This window comes from Spea bombifrons, chromosome 2 (genome assembly GCF_027358695.1).
Source record: "Spea bombifrons isolate aSpeBom1 chromosome 2, aSpeBom1.2.pri, whole genome shotgun sequence".
Lineage (NCBI taxonomy): Eukaryota > Metazoa > Chordata > Amphibia > Anura > Pelobatidae > Spea > Spea bombifrons.
The window spans coordinates 131,725,449-131,750,245 of NC_071088.1; the positions used below are offsets into that span (position 1 = coordinate 131,725,449).

At 42.9% G+C, this 24,797-nt stretch overlaps 1 protein-coding gene across 2 annotated transcripts in view; it reads left to right on the forward strand.

Moving 5' to 3' along the window:
• Positions 1–212: 212 nt before the first annotated feature.
• The window catches only part of SESN3 (sestrin 3), a 37,015-nt gene continuing 12,430 nt past the window's right edge, over positions 213–24,797 (forward strand). For both annotated transcript variants that reach the window (XM_053456525.1, XM_053456526.1), the window contains exons 1-2: positions 213–409; positions 20,902–20,964. In XM_053456525.1, the coding sequence (XP_053312500.1) occupies positions 326–409; positions 20,902–20,964 (147 nt within the window). In that variant the 5' untranslated portion in view covers positions 213–325. The remainder of the gene's footprint in view (positions 410–20,901; positions 20,965–24,797) is intronic.

Genomic DNA, 24,797 nt, shown 5'->3' on the forward strand with positions numbered 1-24,797 from the left:
AGGCGGGAAACAGAGATGAACGTCAAGATGCACCCGGCGGCGCTGAGAACAGTTGAGGGACTAAAAAGTGAGGCGTGTCTTTTTTTGTGAGGGCGGAGAGTAGGCGTGACTAAGCGGTTCATCGTTGAGCCCGAATCTTGTGGGCGTAGCAAGAATGCTGGGTGGGCGTGTACAGAGAGTGTCAGGTTGCCGGGAGTGGGCGTGTCGGTCCTGCCTCTCCTCTGTCACCCCGTGTCTCCCTTTCCCCTGCCCGGTCTGTGCTCTCGGCTCGGCCTGCGGTGCACAGCTTGCCGGCAGCCCTGCCTCACCGGGGACAAGCATCACGATGAACCGGGGCAGCCCTGACACCCTCTGCAATAGCAGCAGCGACTACCTGATCTGCAGCAACTGCCACAAAGTGCTGAGGAAGGTGAGTCCGCAACTCCCAGCCAGCACTCTCGCTGCAAAAAAAACTTGCATTAACCCTGCCGCGGCCGGGCTAACTCACTGAACCCATCTAACCTAACTTAAAGTGACCACATCACGGTAATGCACCTCGTAACCAAAAGCCGACGGCTACGGTGCCAAACGAGCTCCAAAAAGCTGCACGGTTAACCCTCTGACTGCCAGGGGCAGTCAATGTACTTTAAAGTTTCAATGAGAAAAACAAGTCCCCTCCGCTGCTTGTCACAAAAGATCGATCCCCTTAAAGTGTTAAAACCCCACGAAAGATGACATTACAGCCAGTGATCGTGCGATCCATGTAATAATAGTTACCCTTCTGCCCCTTTAGACCCTGTTTATTGCTCAATATGCCAAAAACACTTAATTTATCGGTTTTGATGGCAAACCGGGGATCGCTGTATGTTCGGACTCAATTGATTCCGTAACTCCTCCGCTTTCTTTATCACAAGTCACTCCTTAATTAGATTCTGACATCATTTTTGAAAGATGGCATTCATTAAATATGATCATCTACCCCTCTGCCAATAAGAGCGGGGCTGAAAATCACTTGTTTTTGTCATGTTTGCCCCCACACAGCCCCCCCCCCCGCCCTTTAAAACAAACACTTCTTTTAAACCTATTGTTCCTATGGGATTTTTCCATGTTTTAAGATTTTTTTTCCCTATATTTTTTGGATCCCCCCCCATAATAACCGACATGTCATTGTCGCTACTTTCCCATTTCTCCGCTCTTTGTCGCCCTGTTGATGGCTGGATGTGGATTGCATACTTTTCCTGATCTGTTGCAGAATTTTATCTACCAGTCGTCGGCTTTATTAAGATTCGATTCATACGTGATTGCTGTTAAATAAATCTGTGCTGATTGACGGATTATTATTATTATTGACGGTGTCTTATTGTTGTTATTGTGTTACATTATCTCTGATGCAATCCCCTGACAATCTGCCCGGTACCCGTAGTATTTACCGCCTGTACGTAAATATGCACCCTACCCTCAATGGCCATGGTTAGACCCCGACCCCCATTAAGGGTTAACCACGGAATCTTTGTGGTCTCCCATTAAAGCAAATCTGCCCCCCCATCCTTGGTTATATGATTGATGTTTTATATATTATATTGGTGTTTTATACTGATGGCTGCACATCCGCTTACAATGTATCGCTGTTCTGATTTGCCCATCAATGGCCCCCTATATATATATATATATATATATTTTTTTTTTCTTTATTTTATTTCTTTCTCTCTTTGATTTGATGGCTAGGTATGATAAATGATGTTTGATAAACACGATAAACTCCAGTGTTGGAATGATAGAAAATTGTTTTTATTGCAGTTATTGAATCATTGGTGGGGTTCTTGAGGCATACGCGGTTTGAAAGTATTCCAGGTTGATTATCTGGATTTTGATTCTTGTTGACGTCGTGTAGTCATCTCGGTGGGAATACCGATGGAACTGTCTCTTTACTGTTTGCTGTAGAGCTCACACAAGTCCTCGGCTACGGTGCGTTGTGTGGAGCACGGTGCCGTTTATTCACTAAATGGAGAGTTTGCAGGAGATCTGTGTTTCAGCTCCTTGACTTTATTATACGTCGTGAAGAGACAACAGAACTGAACTTCTGCAGCAAGAAGAGCTTGGCTGGCCCTGTATCATGTATATTCTTTAGTCGCCACATGAATTGTATTATGCTTTATACAGGGCCTCTGGGGGTCAGGGCTGTTGTTTACCCAACAACCAAGTAAAGCAAATTCAATGGCAAATAATAATAAAATAACAAATAAATAAAAATAGTATTTAATGGGAAGGGAAAGAGCTTTCCGAGAGACCTACAAATGGATACGTAATGGATTTTAGATCACTCATTGGGATTCTCTATAAGGGGGTAGATTGGATTTTTATGGCTGGGTTGCCTTGGTTCCTTTTAGCATGAATTTGCCCCTGCAGTGGCATGGGGGGGCAGATCAGTGGTGACAAAGTGATCGTCATTCTTGATTCCAGGTGTTGATAATCTGGTGTCGGAAATAAACCCGTCCTGTTTTACTGACATGCTGTGCGAACAGACATTGCAGCCGCATCACCATCCATCTGTCAATTTCTGGAATGACTCCGAACAGCGCTCTCGTTTGGCAGAGAAGGAGTTAAGTGATCTGTTTTGGGTATAGGGTATGGGGGGGGGCAAGTTTAAAGAAAATTGATCATGTAGATCACGAGACACAAAGATCGAAATTGGCTACTAAAGCTGTTTTGGAGGGATGCATGCGCAAAATGTATGGAAATTTGTTGATCGGCCCCTGCTCAATGTTTAGATAATAATTATTATTATTATGTAATGAGGGGAATCCTCAACTGGCTCCCTGGCCCCAAGTGAGGTAGCCTCGTGGTAATCCGGGGGGGGTATAATATTTAATTTTTAATACAAGCCCCCTACCTGGAAGCGATTGGCGTTGACCAATTTACTGCTAATTGCAGGACAATGTATTCTTTAAGGCTTTACGGGGCGTGCACGCGGAGAGATTTTGGGACATTTACAGGGGAATGAAAACTCCTGTGGGGTGTTCATTATTAATTTATTATTATTATTATTTGTGTTTGTTGAAGGGGCTCGATAGTCTTCACGTCTTCCCGAATCACCTCCTGATGGAAACCCCTCTTTTAAAACGATGCTTTATGGGAATTCAAACTTATTATCCATGAGCCTTTCGTGTCCCCCATTAATATATAGATTTTATTCGTTATATATTGTTTCATAACGATATACATTGTGTCATAACGTTATATAAATCAGTAATAATTATATAGTAATGAATATATATACTGGCGGTTCTACCCCACCTAGAGGGCAAACTGGAGACAAAATGTAAACAAAGGCTGTTGTTTTCAATTATTTAGTAATCCGTCTATATAACAGCAGAGTGTTCTGCGTCCAAGTGTTGCTTTTTATAAGGGGGAGGCTGATACTCTTGTTGCGTGTTGTAAAAATAAACGTTAAATTATTAATAATAAAAATATTACTGCAGTATTAATGATCAGCATTTATACCGCTGGACTAACGTGCCGGATCTGCCGCGTGTAACTGGGAACCTGGTTTGGTTGCTAATGAAAACAAAAAGCCATGGCGTTGATGAACGGAGCCGTAATGGTGCAGAATATTGTATGGAACCAGCATGGACGCCGGAGACGCTGCTTATTAGTGTTTATTGATTTATATAGCGCCGTCATATTCCACAGCGTTGTATAATGGCTAAACAGGACATAACAAGTAGGGTATCACTTCTTAACAGGTAAGGAGGCCATACCTGGGAACTACTGAGCTCCGGCTACCCGGAGCCTTCCCTTGCGGGACGCGGCCAGGACTGCACACTGACGTAGGTGGGCGGTCCAAATGACGTCAGTGGGCGGTCCCAGTGATGTTAGTGGGAGTTCCCGCTGACATCATTGGGGAAACACCCCCATTTAAAGGGAAAATTGGCGGGGAGCAGGGCATGTCAAGACCCCGCTCCACGGAGGATTCGGGTGTAGAACCGGAGAAACGGTGCTTCACCTGGAGATCTCCGGGTCAAACCCAAAGTGTTTCCAAGTATTTAAGGAGGATCTTGCTTGTAGGATCTTACAACCGTCATATCTAAATATTGTTTGTCTCTGGTGTCTGAATATTCTGCGCTCCTTCTTCGGATGGGGCCATATCTGCTCGGTGGGGCGTTAGGTGCTGCTTTTGCTGTTTGCCCTTTCACTTACCATACTTAATTTATATCTGGAAGGGGTTAAACTGCCGTTTTACTCTCTTTTACGTTCCAATGTTGGTTATAATCCCATCGGAAAGAAGATTAGCCCGTTTTGGTGTCAAAGGGGGCAGCGATATAATCTCTTTAATGCAGAAACCAAAAAGATGGCTGCTTTCGGGTAATTCTCTGTCCTCATGTTAACCCATTGAGTGTTCGACTTTGGTTAAGGCCAATAGTGGCTCTTTCTGGGTGTTTGCTGGTAAACGATCTATAAATCAATAAATAATAATAGCAAAATCTGAAATAAACCGCTTCCTTTTTTAAGTCAGCCAGGCAAACCCTGAATGTGTCCGGCGGTGGGGAATCCAATTCAAGTAATTCACCCCCTCTGCTGATTTTAGATCTAGAGTAAAGAATGGAAGAAATTTGGTTATAAGTCTCCCCAAGTCTCCATTGATTACACTTTTAAATCCCTAGTAAAATTAACTGATATTAGTATTAATAATAAAATTGTTTAATATAGCGCCATCATATTCCGTAGTGCCGTACAAAGGTTAGACAGGACATAGCAAGTAGTATATAGGTTGTAAGCTCTTTGAGCAGGGCCCCCCTCAACTGTTGTCTCTGTAAGTCAAATTGTTATGTTACATACTACTTGTTATGACCTGTCTACCCATTGTACAGCGCTACGGAATATGATGGTGCTATATTAAACAATAAATAATAATATAGGCGTTACATTTGGATTTGCGGAGTCAGGTGAGCGGAGGGGGCTGCTCGAAGGAGCTTACAATCTACAAATGTTAAGTCAGTATGAAAAAAGTATTTAATACAAAGAGGACGCCTGGGTTATGTGACAGAGGGTTTAAAAAAAAAAAAAAAAAAAGCAAATACTTTGAAACGGTATCGTTTTTCAGCTCTTTGTGGAAGGTGGAAAATGTTTTTCTTCTGTTCTCTGGCGAGGAGCCAGTCCAAGTTGTTTTTCAAGCCGTATTCTGTTTTTTTGGCAGCTGGATCCCATGTAAAAGGATCTTGTTTAAGTGGAAGCTCGCAGATCGGGCTCGCGGATTGCAGGCGGAGGGAGCCGCTTCGCAAAAACAGGATTGGATGTCAGGAAAAAAAAAAATCAAAAACTTAAAACAAATAACGGCTAATAATAATAATGATCTAGTTTACATCTTATGAAAGGAGAGTGTGTGCAGTTATTTCTCTCTTAACTCCTCGGACCACCCCATTGGACTCCAGAGGAATGAGCCGCCCCCTACATTAACCCCTTTGTCTCTTGAATAGAGGATTCATGACTTATTATTTCAATGTTGGGAATGTTTGTTTTTTTCTCCAGAAGGCCTTCCCCCTTTTTTAAAAAAAAAATTGGCCATGGAGGAATACAAATAAGGTCTTGAAAGGGTTAAGCGCTAATGAAAAATGCATTGTGTGGGATTATTTTGGATTTAGTGAATATGGGGCTGTAACTAGCACATCTTAGGCAAAAGCCATAAATCTTCACCAAGCGGTCGGTCTGAGGAACGTTTCTTGCTCCAGATGTAGTTCTTTGTCCAAAACTTGGTCCGGTTTGTATGAAATAGATTTGCTGAATGTTGTCCGGGGCTGAGATGTATTAAGCTGCCCCCGGGAGGCAGACAAACAGACCAGCCTTCGTTTTGCTACTATTTACTTAACCGTGGAAGTTGGTCCAGAGAAGGTGAGTAAGGTGTAGCCACATAAACTTCCTTAGAGGTCCTTTCACCAGATGTATTATTATTTATTGCTTTATATAGCGCCATCATATTCTGCAGAGGTAGATGGTTACCTTAACCGGGATTGCACTCAAACCCGATATAGTGAATTATTTGAGATCCGTGTGCCAAGAAACTTTAACTCTGTCTGAAAAATCCATAATTTACCAATGCCAAAGAATTCTAATCTATAAGATACCTTTCTCAGAAGTTACAAAACTTCTGTCCCGCAATGAGCAAAACAGTCTGCACCTGGATCGATGGTTGAGCTTAACTCGATCCTCCCTACTGACTTTGCGTCAATCATTGGGCTTTATTCACTAAGGCATGGTTGTTGGGAGAGATATCTGGTTCAAGCTCCCTGGCCTCGCTATACATTATGACTGGCCAACCCCGGTACTCTTTCTGCTGCACGTGGAGTTGGCCGACCCTGTGTAATGTTTTAAATGTGGCGTTCCTCCAGTGTCTCCTCACGCGTTTTATTATGCATCATACAGGGCCAGCCCTTCTTGTTATGAGAAACCTGCCGGTTTGGGCTCTTGGAAGTGAGTTGAAACCTGTCACAGCTACAAAAAATAATGAATTGCGTTATGGGCGAAAAGGTGAAGTTGGCGATATTTAGGAGGACCGGTCTGGAGCGGCCTTTGCATAGATGGGGCAGAGGTCCATTGGGCTTCTGGCCCATTGGAGCAGGTTGTGAACTTGCGTGTGCAATCAGGAGGACGGCACTGGGGGTCAGGGCTGTTGTTTACCCAACAACCAAGTAAAGCAAATTCAATGGCAAATAATAATAAAATAACAAATAAATAAAAATAGTATTTAATGGGAAGGGAAAGAGCTTTCCGAGAGACCTACAAATGGATACGTAATGGATTTTAGATCACTCATCGGGATCTCTATAAGGGGGTAGATTGGATTTTTATGGCCGGGTTGACTTGGTTCCTTTTTAGCACGAAACCTTCGATGACATATTACTTTTTATACTAATCTCTATGGATGGATCCCTCCCTGACTTCTGAAAACACCCAGCTGGCTCACTGGTTCTACATAAATGTTTCAATCCCCGCTAAGGACTCGCTGCTGTCGGTAATTTTCCATCGCCGTGCTATCTGGGTTCCAGCCCAGGGCCGTTAAGCGTCTGGGGGGTTCTGGTGGGTGATATATAGTAGCGTTTAAGGAGATCCGTGGGCAGTCTCCGTTCGAGGATTGTTGCGGTCCTCTCCTCTATTCTCATTGTGTTTGTACGAAGTAAGAAGTGCTGTGTAAGCAGCTTTGGGAGCAATTATTTCTTAGGCACAGCAGACGTACTGATCCGCGGCAGAAATGCGAGACCTCTTTCCCACACACTGCTTGGAGAGGGCTCGGGGTCTTAAAGGGAAAACGCCGCTTTCAGAAAGTATTTAATATACATCTTATAGAACACCTCCGTTTCTTCAGTCTGAGTTTCTGAGTTAGCTCCTTAAGTATTGTAAGATATTTGTCAAGGTTAAAATGATAATGGCTATCCCTGGGCAACCTCGGTCCTAAGTGACCAGTGTCCTTGATGTCTACGGTAGACGTCTCTCTAGTTTCGCCTCCTTGTGTTATCCGGCTTCTGCTTAAAGGCAGAGGACGCTTGCCCCAAGGGGTCCATGTATAAAGTGGGTATAGAGGCAAAAAGCTGATCGTTGTTGGCCTTCTTTACATAAACTTACCCACAATCCCTTGCAGTGGAGGTAGAACTGCTAGATTTCTGTGGGAAAAGCGGGTCTTCTGGCTTGTTTGGTGGTCAGTAGAGGGGGTTTCCTTCACCTTTACCCCACCTCAGCTTATGTTGCGTGTGCCTAGAATAGTGTCGAAATTGGAGATGTTGCCCTACTTCAGGTGCGCCCTCGAGGCTCGTCTGATCCCTGCATGATCACTTTTCCTCCTTGCCTTCCTTCAGAGGGCACTGTGATCAGCAGCACGTTCTTCCTGCGGTCAGAGCCACCCGGCTTCCGTACTTCAACCTACGGATCCCAAGACCATAGTAGCTAACAGACTTTACTTAAAGCTGCGACGGTCACCCTTTTAGAAACTCTTGACGACTATTAAAAAGGGAGTCACACGGGGTAATATGTTTCTTCACCCGTTAAATGTATACAGTGTGCGTTGTGTAGCATTAAGGAAAGTAAGAAGTTGTGTTTATCTGCTGACCAAAACTGAGCTGACGGTCTACAAAGTAACTCATGAGGTTCTTTTCTAGTCTAAGAAGTCATTTTCCCCTCCCCCCATAGACTGTCATAGAAGTCCCTATGAGTGATTAAGACAGAGATGTTCTGTTGTATACCGTGACACAGCAAGATAAGGACTTTTGGTGTTTTTTTCTGGTAGATTTGGCTAAGATAACTGAGCTAAAACACAAACACGTTTCTTATACAGTTGTCAAAAACAATGTATTGCGCAAGAACTAAAACTGCTTTGAAACCGAAAACAACATATTTTTAAGCAATTTATTTTTTTTATTTTATTTTTTTGTTGTTGTTGTTTGCAAATTATCTGTGGCATATGGTGAGCTGGTAACTATTTTTGATGACTGCTACCGCAGTTGTTGATGCCAATAATACAGACACTCCATTGATTTAACAAAAAACCTTTTGTCCGGGGAGGATACCCAACGTTTTCCAGCCGTCTCCCTATAATGTTCAGACCACCGATTCACATCAGACTCAAGAAACTATTTTAAATGACGTTAGGATATATTCAACCCATAAATCATTATAATTCTTTGGATTATTAGTTGAATTAAATAATATAATCAGCATAATGGCTGCAAATCTTGTAATAGAACGATAAGGCGGACATACAGCAGGCAGGAGGACGATTGCCCCCTGGGGTTGTCTACCTGAATCTTTTTCAGCAGTTCTGGGATTTCCCGGATGACTGGATCCTTTATCTGCAACACCTTATGGGTTTTCTATACATTATCTTTCTGGTATTAGCAGTAGAGAGAGGGAAGAGCTCATGTCGTTGTACAGATCACTGGTGAGACCTCACTTGGAGTATTGTGTACAGTACTGGAGACCGGATCTCCAGAAGGATATAGATATGTGGGAGAAAGTGCAGAGAAGGGCTACTAAAATGGTTCATGGATTACAGGATAAACCTTACCAGGACAGGTTAAAGGATCTTAACCTATACAGCCTGGAAGAAAGACGGGACAGGGGGGATATGATAGAAACATTTAAATACTTAAAGGGAATCAACAAAGTAAAGGAAGAGAGTTTATTTAAAAGGAGAAGTATGACCACAGCAAGAGGACACAGGCATAAACTAGAGGGGCAAAGGTTTAATGGTAACATCAGAAAATATTACTTTACAGAAAGGGTAGTGGACGCATGATATAGCCTTCTAGCAGAAGTGGTCGATGTTAATACAGTAAAGGCATTTAAGCAAGCATGGGATAGGCATAAGGCCGAGCTAGATATAGGATAAGGGTAGGTACTAAGGAAAGGACTCAGAGGTTGGGCAGACTGGATGGGCCTACTGGTTCTTATCTGCCGTCACTTTCTGTGTTTCTATGGAAACACGTTTTGGACAGAACTGGATAGTGCACATGGGGGATATTTAGAAGACTTTGACTTCAATACATTGATTCGGGAAGAAGGTTGGAGAGAGAGAACTGTGTTCGGCGGATTAGATTGCAAATCCGTACACATCATGTAATTCAGATCACTTATATCGGTTAAGGGACGAGATGTCCACGGAAACTTTACATTTCGATAGTATCAAGAAACGTCTCGTTTGAAGGACGAGTGGTTCCCGTGCCCGTGGTTTTTGTGTTAATGATCATGAAATGTTGGCGGATCTTCTTTGGTAACAGATGACATTCTTTGAAATGAAACATTTGTAACGGTTCCTCGGAGGTTATGGAGGAAAGTTTGAAAAGTGATGTTATCAACCCTAGCAGCCAATGGGAGCGATCAGCAGGAAAGATCAGATCCCCTCCTATCCGCAGCGATCGCTGCACGGGACCGGCCGGGTTTCATGGTTACGGCATGCTGGCGGATTGTCTAACTGCCCCTGACCCAGCATAAATAAAACTCAAAAGGACTTCTAATCCCCATAAATGTGTAATTTAATACAATACAGTAATAATGCAATAAAATGCCAATAATGACTATTAGTTCAATATAAATGGATGCCCTTTTACATTCCACACCATAAAACACTTTATCTCAACTCTGCAAGACATTTTATGTGCCGCGCAAACCTGTAAATTAGGACAAAATCCGCTAACTTTAGCCTCCGCTTCATCGCCGATGTGGTTTAAGGCTAATACAGCGAGGGGATTAAACATGCGGGGGGTCGGCATACGGCTCCTGAATCTCAGACCAACGACTGATTAAGGTTTGAGTCTTTACAGCAGGGAAAATAGCCGAATGGGGCCGATCTGCTGTTAAATTCTGGTTTTTTTTTTATGGTATGAGGAATAATATTGAAGGAAAAAGTGTTATTAATCGTAAATACCGTATTGGCTCGAATATAGGCCGCATCTTTAAAGTTTAGTGCCATTTTTAAGAAAAAAAAAATTTTTCAGAAAAAATACACAGTGGAATGGTAAAACCGTGTTTTATCTAATGAACAGGAAAACATTTTTGGTATCTATTATTTACAAACAGAAAACCAATAGCCATTTTAAGACCCCCCCTTAATTCATAATGCACCTTACTTACAGATATGCCCCTCTATGACCCAGAAATGCTTTATAACCCCTGGTATGCCCCTCTGCCCCCCAGATATTGCACTCTGCCCCTTAAATCCTTTATAACTCCTGATATGCTTTATGCCCCCCTGCCCCCTAGAAATTACCAGGTGCGCCCCCCCCCCGTCTTACCAATGCACCCCCAGACTCCCTGGTGTCTATCGGGGCCGGCCGGTGAACGTCTGTGCGATGCACGCAGACAGCGTCCGCTGCCGGCACTCCCATCGGGGCTTCTATGGTGGAGCACTGGAAGGTTATGTCACACTGGTGCTCCACCATAGAAGCCCCGGTGGACGTGCCGCCAGCAGCAGAGGTTGTCTACGCGCATCGCACAGACCGCCCGGAGAGGGCTAAATGAAAAAGAAAGATATAAAAAACACGCAAACCGTGCATCCCTGTGCAAAACCCCGAATATATGCCGCACCCCCACTTTAAAGACCTCAAGTGTATGGGGGGGGAGTGTGGCCTATATTCAGGAAAATACGGTATTATAAGACGAAGTTCTACAAATCGTACAGCGCAGTGAAGAAACCGTCCAAAGTCCCGGTAGCCGGCCTGCGATTTGTTGTAGGATACAAAACACAACTTTTAACATTATAAACAAAAACTGGAGAATTTGCGTTAAAACAGCGGTGACGTAGCTCTGATTTCTGCACAAACCTTGTAGCGGCCGAACGTGATAAAAGTTACGGTCGGTTAAATATAAACAATTTTCACCGTGGACCTTCATACTTGGGGCAGGTACTTAGAACACGCAGCATTTTCATAAAAACTGCTTGTTTAGGGTTTTTTTTTTTACGTTCTATAACCAGGATCCGGCCGCCTCCATGGGATCAGGACGGGATGGACGGGGGAAGTCCTCTCCCTTTGTGTCGGTTCCTGTTGGATAAGTAAACACTCGGCAAGGAAATGTATTCCACTGAAGTGCTTGCCCCCTTAGTGTTAACCTCTTCCTTGCCAGTGCATTGCCCCCTCTGCTATTTCTTTTGGTTAAACAGAAATTGGGTCCTACCATAATCGCACAAATTATGAACAGAGATTTCATGGCCTTTATTTTTAGGTGAGCAGCGCCAGTCGCTGATTGGTCAACGAAGGGTTTGTGATTTAGGTACATGATTTAATAATATATAAATAATAATAGGTATCTCCTGCTCATTAGATGTCACAGCTGGAAGAACACTCTTCAAATCCTACACCAGAATAACTTTTTATGCACATGGATTTGTGTCTGTAAGTTTGAGAGAAACCATTTTTTTTTAATTTTTTTGTTCCTCAGAGATGAGAATGACAACAAACCCCGACTAATCATATCAGATCATTTATCTGTGTTTGATGTAAAAGAACTGTTAGCTCTTTAGTACGATGCAGATCTGTTTCAGAATAGGGGTTAGAGGACCCCCTGTCACCGACAGACCCCCGTCTAAGGTAACGTTCACCATGCGATCTAATACGAATATAAGTAAAGCGATCGCACCCATTCAGCCGGAATCCAGCGATAAGAAGCGGAAATGGAACAAAAGAATCTTTAATGAATCTGTAATATCAACATCTACATTTTATTGATTAAGAATACAAAGTCTCCGAGGAAAACTTGTGTCTGATGCGCCTGCAGGGGTCCAGCTGCCTAGGATTTGTGTAGACATCATGCCAACAACACGGGTCTATACTGACTGTCTAACTCACCGTGACGGCAGCTTGTTTACTGCGCTGCTATTGTGACATCACTATCATCATGCTGCAAGCTATCCTTGTAGCTGGTAGTTTATGATGTCATGCAGCTGCAGATGTTAAAGTGATATTACCAGCAGTAATAGTTCTCGGTTCATCACTTATTAAACTTTAAACGTCTCTGAGCTTTGACTCCGTCTTCTGTTGGACCAACACAGCTTTATCCTTTTCCCAAAGCAGTCCGTGACATTGTAGCGGCTCCCTGACTGATATCACAGAAACATAGAATTTGATGGCAGATCCGGCCCGTTTGGCCCATTATTCCTGGTGTAAATATTCTGACCTCAGTCAGTCCTTGGACTTGTCTTGGGGTCATATGCCTATCCCATGCATGTTTTAAACCCTTTAGCACCACTGATGGATGGCTGTTCCACTTATCTAATCTTAGCAGGGATATAACTAAGTGGACGCTCTGCAGCCAGACTATTGCACAGAACGTGTTGCGTCGTATCCCATTCTGTAGAATTTATTTTACAAAAACTGCCTGATAATTGCCTTGTTACCCTACTGGGGGCTAACAGCGCTAGTTACCCAATGATTAATCTGTGGGTATAAATTATATATATATATATATATATATATATATGTAACCATGCTCGTTAGTGCACCGCCAGTCAATTGGGAACGAACATAAGCCCTTATAAAAGCAGTTGGAATCGGCCCACCGATACCAACGCCTTACAGGTGTTCACACCCCCCTATGGACCCACAAAATACTTTAATGTGCATTCTCCTTTCACGGGGCGGCCCCTTTAACAAAACAGAAGCCATATTTTATTTCATATCAACGAAAAATAAATCAAACTGACTGATCCCCGCCCCCCCATAACGCAAGTTTCTAATATTACATTACAGTCACTTTATGGCACTCAGTGTTGTGCATTGCAGCATACATTAGTCACTTTATGGCACTCATAGTGTTAATGATCACAGCATACATTAGTCCAGGGGCGTACAGCCTCTGGCCCTCCAGCTGCTGCAGGACTACATCTCCCATAATGCTCTTTCAGCTAAGGGGCTGGCTGAGGAGGATGGGAGATGTCATCCTGCAGCAGCTGGAGGGCCCGCCGGTTGGACGCCCCTGCATTAGTCGCTTTATGGCACTCATAGGGTTAACCATCACAGCATACATTAGTCACTTTATGGCACTCCTAGGGTTAACCTTCCACCTTTGCTCTGCCAGAAGGAAATGCTCTGACATTCCTGTCAGGTTAAGCTCTCTGCCAGCAAAGCTTCTGCATGCTGTTATTCACATCATTTCAAACTGTAGAATTATGTTATTTAAAGTAGTTTTGCTTGTTTTTATCTGTAGTTTTGGTGAAATAAATTCTTTACCCAGTGTTCTTAATGAGGTCGACAAGCTGCTGCTCCAGGGCTCGGCGAAGCCAACCTGGCTCGCTTTATTGCCCCCGATCGCCTGTATTCTGAGCCGTGCTTCTTGGCAACTTTGCAGCAGGCGACTGTGTATACCATCAGCGCAAACGCCCGCCGGGGAGACCCGTGAAACCAAATACAAAAAGGGCAGGCGTTCTGCAAGCGCTGTCTACTAGAAACTGCAAAGACTATAAAAACATGAAGCACACCTGCTCCCTGGGCGTATAGTTAAGATGTTTCGTGCCTTAATCAAGAATGCTTTAGTTCTAGTTTCATGTAAAAACATTCAAGAACAATATTATTAACCGATATAACCGCCTGCCTGAGGCCGGGTCTATGCCTTTGGGCCGAGGGATCCCACCAGTAAGTGTTTGGTATTTACGTAAAGAAAAGAATATTTGGAAATGATCCATTTTTTCTTATTATCAGTAGAGGGACTGACACTGCAGAGAGTATATTTTTGATCTTCGTGCAGGTGACTCCTTTCTTCGTTGTCCTTATTTTCCGTGTGGTTAGATTTGCAGCGCCGCTGACTCTTCTCCCGTTTGGTATGTGACTTTTCCAGATCACCGGCATCGCTGTCGCAGCATGAAGTGCCCTCTCGGTTGGACATTCATCTCTTATCTGTCAGGGAATCTAGAAACCCGCTTTGCCAGCATGGTCTAGAAAAGAAGCTATTTCTGAACTCTTAGGCACTTATATGCTCCACGGAGAGGTATTTACATCTTTCTATGTAACACAATTACAAAAAGGAGGGGGAAAAAATAGAGGTGGTATTCCGGTGTTCGTAAGTCTGTATTGAGGCAGACCACAATTTAGCCTCGGATTCTTTCAGCTCTTTTACTGATAATTAACCACATACTGGGTTCTCTGTGTAAAGGGAATGATCGAGAACAAAATACTGTATGTGCTCTTTGGATATTCGGTACTTTAAGCTTTACAGGAATCACAAAGCCACATTTATTACACAGAGACCCCCCCCCCCCTGGTCTGTTAGATTTTCTTACACGTCCCAGGAAGAGGCAGCTGGAGATGCGAGTCCCCGATGACTGTTGTTGGGTCTAGAACCCTCGTGTTGATCTGGAACATCGTTGTTCTGCACACCGGTGCCGTGTTCAGACTCTTCATGCCAACATTTCCAAATTGGGCCCCATGCCATGGATTATATATTTGTGGTGAACCTACAATGGCCAAAACGAAGGGTCACTTGGGTGATGTGGCCATTCCTCTCTCTATTGGGTTTCTTAATCCCAGCCTAGATGAGCGCTCCAGCACGCTGTGCCGGGTTATGATTACTGGTTCTCGCGCGTCCTTGTGGAATGGTTTAAGCCTTCATGTTAGTTGGAACGGAATGAAAGGATTAGTGTTGATTATTTGGAATAATCAAGTAAAAAAGAATGTAGTGGAACATGCCTGAACCGAGTGAGCAGCAGCCCCGCGCGATGCCGCCATCCCTGTTAATTACCGTTATAAAGCAAGGCGGCCGCCTCTTAGTAGACTTTATTATTCAAGGCAAACATCTCTCTGGTTCAGGCATGTTCTTTCCCGGTTATAAATCCTGAAAGGTTCCTTGTTTTTATTGCAGTTGGAGCTATTTTGGTTGGTGCAGAATGTTCCACAATCGAGAATATGCATTAATTATACGTTTTCGGAAACAATGAGGATTTATAACATTTTATTGTTTCTTTAGAGGTTTCGTTAAGGTGGGGTGTCGGGGGTTTGTGGGGATTTGGACATGCTTATGATTGATTATTTGCAGAATTATATCATTCTGATTTAATGAAATCATGAAATTGTTTATATTTATCTACTTTTGTAATTCAATTTTTATTATAACTTTTATAGTGATTTTCTCATCCTGAAACCTTTTAAATTATCTGGTAGCAGATTAAAAAAATAAATAAATAAAAAGTCAATTTAAAAGCTGATTTTAATAATAATAAAATTCAATGTAGGCAGTCAAGGTAATATGGGGAAATATTTAAAAAAAAAAATGTTCTAAACACAAACAATACAGTTGCACTTTTTTTTTTAAGGACAATGGGCGGTCCCTAAAGCCATTGAAAACAATGCATTTTGAGCCCGTACATGTACGGGCTTTATCATTAAGGGGTTAAACTTTTGAGCATTATCATACCCTCTTCGTGAGTTTGTTTTAACAGGAATTTAGAAATCCTTTATGCAAATGCGTGTGAAATTGTGACGTTTTTCTTTATTAATTTGTAAAATTATTTGCCACCGCTTCAGTGTTTTCAGCTGTTTGAAGGTCGCTCAAGGACTTTTTCAGGTTTTTTTCAGCAACCTTTTTTTTTCTACATATGTTGATGTCATTTTATATCCATAGATTGCTGTAAAAGCGGCTTTTTTTTTTTTTTTTTTTATATATATTTCTAGGGTTTTTTTTATCTGTTTCCAGGCAGCTGCATATTAGCCATATGTATGTGTTTTAGCCCTGTTATGTTATCTACTGGACAAACATCCTTCCCATTCTGCCATGTGATAACCGATAGAATGGCCCAGTCTTAATCACCCAGACGCTGGTACTCTGACTAAAGAAAGTCTACAGAGTAAAATGTTTCATTGGACAAGAAGGACTTCGTTAGCATGGCCATAAAGCATCGCTGCGGTGATTGAGCAGGAAAGGTCACCCGCATTTACCAGATGTCCCCGACAGCCAGTTCCAGCCGCCGGTCAAGCCAAGTCCAAAACTTCCAGGGGCTGCCTTGGGCCGAATAAAGGAATGAAAAATTCAGCTTTTTTAACCCCTATCGTTCAAACGTGAAAAATGCTGTGGGGGGGGGTAGTGAGCCAGGTCCTGCCAGGGTTAACAAGTCCGTTTCTAGCAGGTGAGCAAAGAGTGGAGAATGAGTTTGTGATTTTTTTTTTCCACGCTGCTAAGCAAGAACATATCTTTTCTGAGTGCACGGAACAACCGGACAAAAAATCAGATTAGGACTTTGGCTGTAAAAAAATAAAAAGCATGATTGCAGTGATATACAACCCCCCCCCAATCCAGTTTAACCTCTTTTACTCCCCTAAGCACAGCATATCGTTGTTTAACCATGATTCCCCTTTTACGTGTTTCGTGTACTCTCACAAATTATTAGAATTTCTTTTCTTATTTTTTGAGCTATGGATTGAAACCAAGGATTTCTAGCGGGCACAATATGTGTTTGGGCTCCTATTTTATTATGTTATATTTTTTTTTACTTTTCATATTTTTTTCCCCACTGAAGACCCCTGCGAGGTTTATTATTTTTAATTTTTATACTGTGTATGTGTATATATAAATATTATACATATACACACAGTGTTTCTCCCTCTTTTTACTTTAATAAAAGAGATAAATACAGAATAAGTAATTAATGCAAAATGAAAGTGTTCTAATGTTTAATATCGTTCATAGTGAAGCGCTGATCGCAGCATCATGTTTCATCTTGGCCAGTTGTTAAAATTCTTTCTTACCCCACAAAGGCATAGCGAGGCTTCCATCCAAGTATCTTATAATAAATAACTTATAACTTCTGAGTGTAAACTAAACTTCGGCAAAGCTGTAATTCATAGATAACGCCAGGGGATGATGTAAATTATCTATTATCATACAAACCAACTGTCCTGGTCCCACCGACTCACCTAGCATTTCGGTCGTTATTTCCTTACTTACAAAAAGGGGTTGGTTATTATTTTTGGAAAGAATAAATTGCTGACGTGACGTGAGACTGTGAATGTGAGGAACAAAGGATCTGGGCTTCATTTTTACAATCTTGGCTATGACATCGTCGGTATGACATCAGGAATTTGGGGAGGTTATCTGTAGGGTGCACTGCTGATTTAAAGGGGTTGTATATTTGTAGGGTTACTCTGGAACACAAAGTGTGTGTTGTGTGAGGGGGGTTAGCGGTAACCTTGCTCGCTCGTCTCTGTGCTCCATCGCTTTGTGTGTTTGTGATGCCCTGAAGCCTCCACGCCGGCGCGCCTCACCCAGCCGATGAAGGTATAGCCGCCATCGTATACGTTCTGGGTTTCTGTACCTTTTAATCTTAATGCCTTCAGCTGTACACATCTAAAGGCCTCAGCACGACGTCGCCATCGGTAACCGTCATAAGATCAAATATTTGCAGCACACAATAAAAATAAAAAAAGACTGGTTGCTTAGCAACATGTTGCTTGGGCCTTTGGTTCTAACCCCCCCCCATGCTTAAAGATGTCGGCCGGTGGCTCTTTTGTTAATTAAGTTACTTGAGATGTGGATCGTGGCCATGCTGAGGTGCTGCCCGCCACACGCCTTCATTGTGGCTGCGAGTTCATTTTTTTTTTTTTAATCTCATTTTCTTGTAGGAGAAGCAACAGACAAGCCCCCCTCCCAACTTTATTCCTCTCCATAGTATGTGACAAACATACACATACTTGCTTAAGACTGATACACATGTCTGTGCCTCAGCATAATGCGTGAATAGGCAAAGGTTTGGTTTTGTTTGTTTTAAATAAAGATTATTGAAAATCACTATATTGAGCAGGATTTAAGGAGAGTGGGGGCAGCAGATATTAACTGAAAGGGACGCTCCCGCCATCACACGCGCTTTAACACGTATAACAGCGGCACGGTTCCCTCGTTGGGGGCCGAGGGGGACGCCATGGAAATGAAAAGGGACCACATAGCTATCATGTGCATGTGATGGCTGGAGGTTCCTTTAATGTATATTTATTTACCATAAAGCATCTGTTCTGTGGCACCCGAGGAGTTAATCGCTGGCGGTGCATATAATGCCCTCCGGAGCGGCGTGACAAGCTGGGGTCGTGGCATTAATATGTTTATGTATCGATAGCGTTCATTATTACCGTTCAAATTAATATTAACGCTGTGGCCAACACCCGCCCTGACATGAGAACGAGATCCGCTTATTTTTGCAGGACAGAAGTTTTGTTGATATAATCGAATAAGTCGTCGGTGTTTGGTTAGGACATCTCCATTCCCAGAATTCTTTGCAGCCGAGCAACTGTGACCACCCTGCTTCAGACAGGCCGGCTAATGCAGCGGGGCGGGGCGGGGGGGGTCTTCAGCCAAACAGCTGGAGGCTCTAAGCTGCCAAAAACCTCGTTAAAGGGGTCTGGTTTAATGTGTTTTTTTTTTTTTCACTTGTGTGGCTTAAGTATATTGATTTATTTTTTTAACCTTTTTGTGATAGATATTTCTATGTAGTTTGTTGTTGTTCACGAAATAACAGCCAATAGTTCCTTTCCGACTCTTTGTGGTTGATTCTCGTTTCACAATTCATTACGAAGTCTGACCTGGCCCTGTATAATGCATAATTCAATCTGTAAAAAGTCTTTCAAGAACTGTCACCGTTTGAGCTATACATTATACAGTGCCAGCCAAGCGCTCCCTCCTGCGGAAGCTCAGTGGGCTTGGCCCTTCGCACTGTATAATGAAGTCGAGGAGCGGAAACTCTTAGATGACTAGAGTAACGGCCGGGGATATAGAGGGGGGGGGTTCTAGTTTGATTCTATTCCTGTAATTTTTTGTATCGGGGAAAGTCGGTAATTGAGTCCCTTGAGTGACCGCGGGAGAAAGCGGCCTGTCCTTTCGGCTGAAAGCGCTGCAGCTTCCCAGTACATTATATCTGCCAGGTGCTCGCTCTGTAAAACATTATCAGAGACTCGTACGTTTTTATGATTCTTCAAGTTGTTAACTTCTAGATTGGAGATTATTCCAGGTCATTGTCACCGTCCCTTGTATTCACGTCATGGGACGCCAAAGCACGAGATGTCCCGGTTCTACTAAGCTGCCCCAGGTCAGGTCGGGTTACTCATACTTTAACATGAATTCTTCTATAGTAGGCAGTGTGGGGGACGTTTAACGCTCTGCTACATTGTATTCGGTGTGACATGGGGCGGGGGGGCTGTGCCCTGCATTATGGTGTGGGCACTGCTACATTGTATCTGTCAGAGAGGAGCCGGCGATGCCTGCAGAGAGGAGGTCAGGCTGTCGGGATTCATAACAGAACCGCCCAGGATTAGAAAACTGCCCCAGCCGGTGGGATACCGGCCACTCGGTAAAGCCTGCTTACTAATAAATCAATAATCTCCTCAGCGGGAGCTCGCGGCCGGCTGCTGTATCGCGACGAGGCCGCTTTTGGACCTTTGCACCCGAGTTGTTTTCATTCATATCCCGTATTGATCGAGGTCTGTGTGCGGCTTCATATCAGAGAAGCGACCGGATGATGTATCGCGCAGGCTAAGGTCCGGCTTCCAGGGCGCACTTGTGAGATACGTTATCTCGTTCGTATTAATGCCCTGTAATCACAGAGGCCTTATCCGGGTGTTGCTTTTCATTGTTAGAGGGTAATGTGATGTTAGAGGGTTCATGTCATGTTTGGGGATACCGTTGTGATAGGGGGTAGTGATTTATTATTTCTTTAAAATAGAATGCTTTTTAGCGCCATTAGAACTCCCAAGTTGTCAAATCCTAATTGGGTTAAGAAAAGTACTGATGATCTTAGGGGGCAAATCCAGTCCGGTTAGAATTTGATGGCGGATAGAGTTCATGAAAATACAAAATAAAAAAAAAAACATTAAGCAGACGCTCCAACGCAAACAAATATATGAGCGCGTTAGACTTGGTTGGAACCGGACTGTAGGAAATAGGGGGGCGGGTGACCCTCAAAGGTTTTTTCTGCTGCTCGCTTTATGGACGTACTCTCCTAGAGGTCTATTAATGATGACTTTCCGCTCTACCAGCAGTGCATTCTGGGTAGATTTCACTCGTACAATAACAACCACTTTTGTTTATTTGTAGCGAAAGAACAATTGGTTTACTTATAAAAATTGGACATTTGCAAGGACACTTTTTTATTATTTTTTTTTTGTAAGGTTCCAAAGCTGGTCTTGTCACCATAGCAACTGGAGAATATGCCATTGTGTTGGTTGCTAAGGTGATGAGATCACTCAGATCATTTTTTATGCGTAACCCCTGTGTATGCTTCCCGCACCCTTATATATCACATACATGTTACCGTATTGTTTTTTTTTTTCTCTGATTATAAGCTCAAAATCATTAAAAATATATCTATAAATTAAAATGCGACTCGTGTAAACTACTTTAATTAGTAGCACACGATAAGTATAGTATTTTATAAGATTTTGATCACTTTTAAGCCCTTTGTCCATTTTATTTTAGGATAAGAAAATCATAACCTCTCAGCCTTCAAGCGGACCAAGTGCCTTTATTCCCGAGAAAGAGGTAAATATATCCTTTGGCGTAACATTTAAAGTTAAGGAAACCTGCTAGCGACACATCCCGGATCTCACGGCCACATAGGGACCTCCTAATAAAATAGGATTATCTATTATTATATTATTATATAATAAATGTAAATGTTAAATAGCAAGCAATTCTTATAGTATTGAAACTCCTAAAACAAAACAAAACACTTATTTTTTTTTTCTTTTTCAATTTTATTATTATTTTGCCAACAATAAATACCCGCTAAACACAGACACAACCTGTTCATTGTAGAGACGGTTGAAGGCACTAAGGATGTTCTTTCATGTTGTTGTATTTTTGGAGGAATAGCCATTTTTATTTAATTTATATATTCATTTTATTCTGAATCTCAGCTCCCCTCCCCCGCTACCGGTGTTCTGCAAAGAGACCCTCTTTTCCATAGGCCCTCTCACTCCGGATGGCCTGTTGGCCATTGGAAGGGTCCAAACGCATCAGATCCTGGTACAGAATAAGGAGATGTCACATATTAACCCTTTCGATCAACACTTTCAACACCAGATTATTTTCTTTAGTATGATGCAAATAAATGGAAGTTTGAGAAATAAAAATGTTGTTTTTTTTGGGGGGGGGTGAGACAGATGAATATTGAACAGAAGTCCTGTAGGTGCTTCTCCAAGCTCGTCACCAAAATGTATATGTTTAACTCAGCTTCGTCGCGTGTCTGAACGGTATCATCCGTGAACATGTACGGAATTAATATTGAATACAAGACCTTATGGGTGCCAAGGAAGGAAGGGGGGCAGTAATTGCAACAACCCTTAGCTACTGTCTTAAACACTAAATGGGAATTGCTTTAAGGCAACGTACACGCATGGAAAGCGTCGCGTGTTACTCCTGCAGACCTCTGTAAAGGATCCGGATCACCAGCCTGACGTCACCCTGATGAGGATCGCGTTTGTACCGTTTGGTTCCGTGTAGAAATGACGTGGGGTAACGTTCCATCTTTTTTCCAGCCCGCGCTAATGTGGACCCTTCCGTTAACACTAATGGAAATACCACAAGCTGTACTATAACTTCATATCTAGTTAGTCTTTCTTTAATACACACTGCCGTTCGAAAGTTTGCAGTCGCTTAGAAATGTCCATGGTTTTGAAAGAAAAGCACATTTTGGCCATTAAAATAACATGAAGTGGATCAAAAATCCAGCGCAGACGGGGTTAATGTTGTAAATGACTATCGTAGCCGTAAACGGCTGATTTTTAATGGCATATCTTCATAGGCGTACAGAGGCCCCTAATCACTCCTGTGTTCCAGTGGCCCTGTATCACTCCCATCACTCCTGTGTTCCAATGGCCCTGTATCACTCCCATCACTCCTGTGTTCCAATGGCCCTTTATCACTCCCATCACTCCTGTGTTCCAATGGCCCTTTATCACTCCCATCACTCCTGTGTTCCAATGGCCCTTTATCACTCCCATCACTCCTGTGTTCCAATGGCCCTTTATCACTCCCATCACTCCTTTATCACTCCCATCACTCCTGTGTTCCAATGGCACGTTGTATTCGCTGATCCAAGTTTAAGCTTAAAAGGATAATTGATCGTTGGAAAATCCTTTTTATAAATTTGTTACAGCTAGAAATGTCCTTGCTTTCCATGGAAACGGCTAAGTGACCCCAAACTTTTGAACGTCCGTGTGAATGTTTCATTCAGCCTGTCCTAGAAGCAGTTAATGATAACTGTGCAGATTACAGGTAGGGCGCAGAAGGCTTTCCTCGGGGCATTGGGGTAAATGTTCCGTATTTCCTTTGCCTGCCCTGGTGGGGGGTTTAAAGGGTCGTTATTGTCTGGTTTGCTCCCAGAGAGTTGAATGTAAGTGCAGTAATCTGCACCGTTATAAAGCACAATTTAGAGTACCATCTACGTACCCCGTATATAGGGCCGTTTGGGGTTAGAAAACTTTTCTGTACTATAGTGGAGGCTGCAGATTTATTTATTTTTTTATTACAGATAGCCTGTGATCGTGTGCATAGTTCACCCTAAACTAGGTATTTGTAAGTAGCTTGGCTTTTTTCCCAAAAAAACAAAAATACTGTAGAAAGTTTAAGCGGTGTGTAGGATTATCAGCTCAGTGTAACTATAACAAGACTATGACAATTGCCCCGGCCCCTGGGGGGGGTCAAAGGGTTAAAGTGTTATTTTTATACGCATAGTGGTGTAAAGTACGGTTAGTGAGCCTTGCTGATACCAGAGTAGCCAGAATTGTAAAATTAGTAAATAAATTGTGTATTAAGTGGCTTGAGCGGATATTAATTTTATTGCGTCTTGATGAGAGAGAAGAAAATAGTTTTGGGGGGTTTTTTTGTGGGTATTTTTTGCATGTCGGTTTAATGATGGGCATAGACTAGAATTTGCTGAGAAATGGACATGGTTGAGCGGTTTTGGTGCCAGAAGTCTGGATTGAGTTTGTAAATCTGCCAGTCGCTCCAAAGTCTTGGCAGAGAGGAGTGCGTGAGCTTTCAGGAGCCCGGGGTGTCCATAACTTGGTCTTTGTGATAAAAAGTTACTGTGACCCAAACCAGGGAGAGTTATCAAATGGGGGTACCCCGGTGCTCATTGATCAGCGGGGATAATGTCAACCACATCACAGGAGCTGCTGCTTACATGGGTATGCCTTTTATATAGCGCCATCATATTCCGTAGCGCTGTACGATGGGTAGACAGGACATAACAACTAGGACAGGAGTTACAGATACCCCATGGGCTGATGTAAAGAGAGAGGATCATAAGATCCTTGTTGCAGATTAGAGCGTCACGAGATCCCCATTACAGGCAGCGGCGCGCCCCACGTGTCCTAAAGGTTCCAGCTATTCTGCAATAAATCAAATAGAAACATCGCACACAGAGCATCTCCCTGCCATTTCTCCCCAGAGTTTGTACGCACACGAACCCCTTATTTTAAGTATAATATATGTATGGAGGCGCGTGCCCTCTCCTCCCTGTTTCTTTCACCCTCGCTCCTGTCCTCCTTGGCTCCTGAGTACGAGCCTCCTGTCACGATCTCGTATCACGTGCTCGTGTTTCAGGGCTGGGGCAGGGTCACCGGGTTTGTCTAGTAAAAGGAACTCGCTGCTGAGCTTGCAAGTTACGTACGGCGCGGGATATATGCAGTGTCTGCAATCGCGTTAAAACAACCCAAAGCCGCAGAAAGAGAAGTAATGCGTGATGACATCCAGTTGTTATTAGAAAAGACATTGCCTTTAAACAATTCCCTAAATGCACAAACCCTTCCGTGTCAGCGTGTGCAGAGATGCCGCCCGTGTCATGCTTACTGTTATATGTTAGAATAGTTTGTATTACCCGGGTCACAGATTGTATGACCTCATTTCTTGTTTAGATTATGACCCCGTGGTCATTTCTCTTGTTTGTGATCGTGTATACAGCAGGAAATGTTGTGCAGTCACCATAGCAACCAGTGGAATGTTACTTTTGAGGAAAAAAATTGAGAACTATACATAACTATTACATTTCTTTTTTTTTTTGTTGTTGTTGTTATGGTGCCATTCCGCTCAAAACATTGCTTGCGCTCTTTGGTATATCGAGCAGATAAACCTTAGAAGGTCTCTTATTTTATTCTTTCCTCTAAATAGAGCTCTGATGGTCTAAGTGGAGAATACTCAGAAGAAGCTCTCGTTGCTAGTGGGGGCACCTTAATGATTCTTTTTAATGATGTTATTACCATAGGAGAGTATGCCCTTTCTACAACCACACAAAGGTCATCAACACGGTTGGCGTTCCTGATGGAATAAGCCAAATGGCTTACGATTGAAGCCAACGGTCGAGGGTGACA